General features: G+C 57.3%; 1 protein-coding gene across 2 annotated transcripts; it reads right to left on the reverse strand.

Annotated features, from left to right (window-relative positions):
• Positions 1-281: 281 nt before the first annotated feature.
• On the reverse strand, positions 282-6,249 carry LOC102427962 (B-cell CLL/lymphoma 9-like protein). 2 transcript variants are annotated; one of them, XM_006109396.3, is made up of 4 exons: positions 5,845-6,249; positions 4,286-4,677; positions 3,534-3,653; positions 282-673 (listed from the first exon to the last, which is right to left on the reverse strand). In XM_006109396.3, the coding sequence occupies exons 1-4, from the start codon at positions 5,868-5,870 to the stop codon at positions 465-467; spliced, it is 747 nt and encodes a 248-aa protein (XP_006109458.2). In that variant the 5' UTR covers positions 5,871-6,249; the 3' UTR covers positions 282-464. The 2 variants fall into 2 exon arrangements, with proteins under 2 accessions (XP_006109458.2, XP_014306699.1); XM_014451213.2 differs by lacking the exon at positions 282-673 and adding an exon at positions 680-990.
• Between the last annotated feature and the right edge of the window lie 205 nt (positions 6,250-6,454).

Consider the following 6,454-nt stretch of genomic DNA (forward strand, 5'->3'; position numbering starts at 1 on the left):
ACCCAATCAACCCAACCCAACCCAATCAACCCGACCCAACCCAAGGCAACCCAACCAACCCTACCCAACCCAATTAACCCTACCCAACCCAATCAACCCAACCCAATCAACCCAACCAACCCTACCCAACCCAATTAACCCTACCCAACCCAACCCAACCCAACCCACTCAACCCAACCAACCCTACCCAACCCAATTAACCCAACCCAACCAACCCAACCCAACCCAATCAACCCAACCAACCCTACCCAACCAACCCAACCCGACCCAACCAACCCAACCCGACCTAACCATCCAACCCAACCAACTCAAGCCAATCCAACCAACCCAACCCAACCCGACTCAACCCAACCAACTCGACCCAACCAACCGAACCCAAACCAACCCTGGCCCTACAGACACTCCCGCGGGACCCCAGGCTCCAGGTTGCTGGGTAAAGAGAGCTAGTGCAGTCTGCGAGGCACTTACGTGTTGGCCAGGTGGGTGGTGAAGACATACACGAATTGTGAGGGAGGCTTTCCGGGGACACCACTGCCCCCGGAGGCATCTGGCCGCAGGGCTGCTGGGGGCCCATGCGGGGGGCCTGGGGCACTGCCCTCACTGAGGGGAAGCTGGGGAGCCTGGCCGGGACCCAGCTGTGGGGCCGCCATGGCAGGGTCTCCTACATTACAATCTGCAGGGAAGGGAAGGAAAGAGGGTCAGCAGTCCAGATTTAGAAAGGAGAACTAGCTGGCACCCCCATCACCCAGAGGCGCCAAGGGAAAGGTTCACTGTGGAAGGTGGTGCCCACGGGCCCTTTGCTGCCACACTCTGGTGGTTTCCCTAGCTTGCTTTCCACACGTACTTGCCCTAGACCAGTCTTTGGCCAGGATGGCAATCGTGGGGACCATGTGGATGAGAAGAAAGGGAAAGGTTTGGCACCCCGAATGCGACGCCCACAGAGTCTGCGGAACCTGCTCTTAGCCCTGCTCCATCCTCATGCCCTGGTCTCTGCGAGGGGAGAAGGCAAAAAGGGTGCACCAACTGAGGATTCAGGCGATGAGTGATTTTTCACCACTAACTAGCCCTACCACTAACTAGCTGGCTGTGTAACCTTATGAACAAGACACTTAGTCCCTCTCAGCCTCAATTCTCCTGTCCTGCCTAAGGGGTAGTCAAAGAAATCTATTTTTTGTAACAAGTTCAAAAGCAAGTCACAAGCTAAAAAACCACCGGGGCCTAGTTAGTATGGCTCAGCAGTGGAGCGTCGGAATTGAACCATGCACCAAGAGGTCACTGGTTCATTCCCAGTCAGGGCACATGCCCAGGTTGTGGGCTCAATCCCAAGTAGGGGATGTGCAGGAGGCAGCCGATCAATGATTCTCTCTCGTCATTGATGTTTCTATCTCTCTCTCCCTCTCCCTTCCTCTCTGAAAAACTAACATTGTTCTAAGTGTGTTATATGTACCAACTCACCACATATCAACCCTATGAGGTAAATATTTTTATAGGTGAATAAACCAAGGCCCTTTCCCCAATTTATACAAATAATTAGTGAAAACCTGGGCTATAAACCAAGGTGGTCTGAATGAAGAGTCTGTGCTATTCACTCTGTATTATACTGCCCCACCATTAAGAACTCTTTGAGAGCCTGGCTGGCATGGCTCAGTGGCTGAGCATTGACTCAGAAACCAAGAGATCACAGTTCGATTCCCAGTCAGGGCACATGCCAGAGAGGAGCGTGCAGAAGGCAGCCAATTGATGATGTTTCTCTCATCGATGTTTTTATATCTCTATCCCTCTTCCCTTCCTCTCTCTCTCTCTCTCTCTCAAAAAAAAATAAATAAATAAATAAAAACATATTTAGCCCTGGCTGGTTTGGCTCAGTGGATAGAGCATTGGCCTGAGGACTGAAGGTCCCAGGTTCGATTCCGGTCAAGGGCATGTACCTTGGTTGCGGGCACATCCCCAGTAGGGGGTGTGCAGGAGGCAGCTAATCAATGTTTTTCTCTCATCGATGTTTCTAACTCTCTATCCCTCTCCCTTCTTCTCTGTAAAAAAAATCAATAAAATATATTTTAAAAATAAATGTAAAAAGAACATATTTAAAACAAAAAGAACTCTTTGAGAATCTAGTGGCAGGCAGTACAACTAAAATAGTACTAATGGTTGCCTTGGAACTGAGTATGAGGTGTTAGCAACATCTTCTCTGTATTTCCCAGTGTCTCCCCGCATTTTTACAATGGTGCAGGCTAGCATCATAAAAGTCAATGTGACAGCCCAACCAGCGTAGCTCAGTGGTTGAGTGTTGACCTATGAACCAGGAGGTCATGGTTCGATTACCAACCAGTCAGGGCACACACCCAGGTTGCCAGAAGCAGCCAATCAATGATTCTCTCTCATCATTGATGTTTCTATCTCTCTCTCCCTTTCCCTTCCTCTCTGAAATCAATTTTTAAAAATTACTTTTTAAAAAGTGAATAAGATAGAGGAGGGGTATCTGTCCTTAGAGGCAGTGACCACCCTCATCTACCAGGGAAGGGTTCAGCCAGGGGCTCATGCACCGAGAGTCAGTCCCTTTGGGGAGACGTGGGACCAGATGGCCTTTAAAGTCCCAGCCAGCCGCACAGGCTTCATTCAGTATTTGATCTATGTGCCACCTCCATGGACACAGTCCCTCATTCCACAAGCATCTGCTGAGTCTGCTTCCTCCTCTGGGGCAGGCACCATAATCACACTTGCCTTGCAGGGCTGGTCTAAGGATTGAATACCACACAGTAGGAAGTTTAGCCAGCTTAGTTTTTTTTCTTCATTCCTTCTAAGCCCCTGCCTTCAACAAATTCACGATTGAACATTCTCTGGAGTTTCTTATGCATTAAGCTGTTTCACCTCCCCCCGCCCCCCAAAAAAAAAGAACAGCTGTAAGCTTTGAGGGAAAGCACCAAATAAACGTGCATGGGCACCCCAAGGGCAGGGCTATGTCTGGTTCTCCCCGCATCCCTGGGGCAAGGCCAAACACATGCCCAGAATAAGAGGAGTGGGCACCCACCCACCCACACTTTGTCCTGGTGATGTGTTCTGGGCACCTGCCAGGAGTCAGTTAAAGGTCAGGGAGGTGCGCCAGAGACACAGCCAGTGTTAGCTCACACCCCGGAACGGCCTGGACATCAGAGCCAACTGTCCCACTCCAAGTGATGCTGGACTCTCGCTGTCCTCCCTCCACTGACCAGCAGGTGGCAGCACAGGCCAGCAATTCATGGAGGTATAAGTGGAAGAGCCAGGAGGGGCCACCTGAGGTTCACCCCACCCTGCCTTGGTCCTTAGGAGAAGGGGGGCACTGAGCACCTGGAAGGCAGGGGCAGAGCTGTCACAGTGCAGGGAGCAACAGTCTGGAGGTGGGATTAGAAAGAAGGAGCCTGGGCTCCTGACCCTTGCTCCCTGTCTGCCCAGGCTCAGCACTCTGAAGCCCGAGGTGAAGGGAGGAAGGCTCCCTTAGGGCAGCCATCCCCCAAGGGCAGCGTGGGCCACAGCACCCTGGCATGATGGGCACTCACTGTGGGTGGCCCCGAGGGGCTTGTCGTCCTCCTCGCTGTCTGGTCCTGAGCACCATTCGTCTCCGCTGTACGGCTGCTTCCGCTCCAGCACACAGCGCCGCTTGCTCCGGGGTGCCACCTCTGCTGGTCAGAGTGAGTACCTCAGCCTGTCCTCCACCTCCAGGCCCATTCTCCCAGATACCCCAGGGCGATGCCCAGGCTGTGGTGGGCATTTCGCCAGCCCTTGGCCCCCACCACACCACCATTTGTTCCTGATTTCTCTCTACAGCCCCATGGCCTGCCTCCCCTCCCCCAACCAGCACCAAGCACAACTGGTTCTAATTAAGGCTGGGGCGGGGGAGGGGGAGGCCTCTGCTACTCTTCCAGGCTAGTGGCTGCAGCAGCTCCCACCAGCCCAGAGCCAGGAGGCTCCCGGGGGTGTGGGCCTGCTCCTCCTCACGGAGCACCTTCCTCCTCCCCTGGAGGTTCTGGCGGGACAGCCGGAGAGGAAAAGACTGACCGGGAACCCCACCACTGGGTGGCCCCAGCATGGGTGGCACCTAAGGATGACAAATCTCCCCCCCGGCCACTCCCAATCCTGAGAACACCACCGGTGGGTGGGTGTAATGGGGTAACAGAAAGGTGTCCCCACATACATGCTGGAGAGAAGCAGGGGATGAGGCCTGGGAAGGGGACAGAAAGATGGGCTCCGCGCAATGTGGGCCATGGGCTGTCGAACATGCTGGACTCCTGGGGGTCAGAAAAGGGGGTACCTTTGGCCTCTGAGTCCAGGGAGGGCGTCCCAGCCTCACGCTGCTCTCCAGAGTCCACAGACACACTCCGCTCCCTCTTCACTTTGCCCTTGAGCGAGCTGAAAGGGGGCACCCCGGCCTGGGCCTGGGTGTTCTTCAGACTGGAGTTGCTGGGTGAAATCTGGTTGGCCTTGGCCCCATGGTTCCCCGCCCCCACACCCTTCGAGCCCAGGTTGCAGGTGGGTCCTTGGTTCACATTCTGGTGCTGGGATTGGGCCCCACCATTCCCTGTCTTGCCATGATTGGTCAGCTTATTTTCTGGGTGCATTGGTTTGGATGGGGCAGGGGGGCAGTGGCCACGGGGGGACAGTGGTGGGCTCCCTGGAGCTTCTCTCCTCCTGGGGTGGGGCAACCTGGGAGAAGGCGAGAGAGACAGGAAAGGTTAATCGTGACAGGGGCTTAGCACGCCTGCCCCTCCTGCCTCACCTACTGGGAGGGGAGGGAGGGCTGAGTGGCATCTTAAGATGCCCAGCTTATTCCGACCTCCTTCCCCTGCTGCTCAGACAAGGGCTGATGCCATTCACCTTGGAGAGTGAAGATGGGGCACCCTCCACCCTCAGTCCCCACAATTCAAATGAAAACCAGAGCCTTTCCTGGCAGATCCACCCACACCCCAACACCCCTCAGGCTGCAAGCCTCCAGGCACCACCACCCTCACACACTAGCACCTGACCAACATTAGCATCCTCTTTTCTAGGGTCTGCTGTCTGCATTCCTTCCAAGGTCCCAAACCTCAACTTCCACGTGTCCCAGCACCAACAGGGGGGGCACAAGACCTGAGGGTCACTACTCATGCCCAGCCCTGGTCCCCGGGGAAGTGGGGAAAGCACCACCGAGTGGTTGGTACCCACTGGTCCAGACAGCTCCCCAGAGCGGGCGGGAGGGGAAGCCTCCAGAGGCCTGGTGGGCAGGCGGGAGCAGGAAGAAGGGGGAAGGGGAGTGGTGTGTGGAGCAGACTGGAGTGCAGCTCACAGCCAAGGATTCCAAGGCTGTGGGCCCTTTAAGATCCGGCTGGCTCCCCCCACCACCTCCCCATCCCCGGAGACCTATTAATAGCCGCTGGAAAGATCACATCACTGGGAGAGGATATTTATCCCCTCATTCCACACCGGCTCAGATTTATTTCAGCTCCGCTGTCCTGCAGCCGCCTGGCCTGTCTGCAGGCTCCTCCTGGGGAAGGGAGGAAGGCTGGCCACCCCCTCCCAGCAAGACTGGGGCCAGAGAGCACCAGGGGACCCACAGTGGGGTGGGAGGTAGGGGTTCCACTCAAACTGTTTCTCAGCAGGAAAGGCTGAAGGGACTACACAGCAGGCCTAGCTGGTTGCCATTCCCCTGCCCCCTGGGTCCAGGCACTCGGCTGGGCTCCTGGCTCAGGGCAGGCCTTCCCATTCGGACCCCCCTTGAGCTGGGTGCCAGGGAGGCCGGATCCCCAAGCCAGCACAGCTCAGCCCCATGGCTCCTGGGCCCCTCCCTTCCCCACACTCCACACACACGTCCCACCCTCCATGTCACCCACACACCTTGTCTTGTTAGCCAGGATCCTCATGGCTCCCACACACAGTGGGGCTACGGCCCCTGCGTGCCCAGGGCCCAGCAGGTACTCGGTACTGGAGCAGGGACTGCAGCAACAAGCCCCAAAGAGAAAACTTGTGACTTGGGGAGGGGGTGAGGAGGGGAGGGGCAGAGGGAGGACCCAGCAGCCCTAGACTAGGGACCTGGACAGGGTGATGGAGAGAAGCGACTGCTAGGTGGGGTCTGTCCTAGAGGCTAGTCCTAGCCATCCCGCCCGCACTCGACCCGCAGGGAGCTGGCCCTCTCTAGCATGGCCCGGCCAGGCGGGAAGCACTGAAGAGAGGGGGTGCAACGGTGCCCACGCGGGGCAGCCTGGCACCCTGGGGCCCTCTCTCTCCCAGCACACCCCTCACCCCGGGCAGGGAGCCCCTCGCGACCCACCCACTCCCCAGCGCAGCTTCCCTCCCAGGCGCCCCCGACGTGGGCAGCGGGGATGCGGGGATGCGGGCTCTGCCGCGCGCTCAGCCCGGGGCCGGGGCCGGGCCCGAGCCCATCCCGGCAGGCCCGGGCGGGACAGCGAGGCTGGGGCCCGGGCTGCAGCTGGCGCGGCTGGAGACC

This window comes from Myotis lucifugus, unplaced genomic scaffold, assembly GCF_000147115.1.
Source record: "Myotis lucifugus unplaced genomic scaffold, Myoluc2.0 scaffold_9213, whole genome shotgun sequence".
In the NCBI taxonomy this organism is placed as follows: Eukaryota; Metazoa; Chordata; class Mammalia; order Chiroptera; family Vespertilionidae; genus Myotis; species Myotis lucifugus.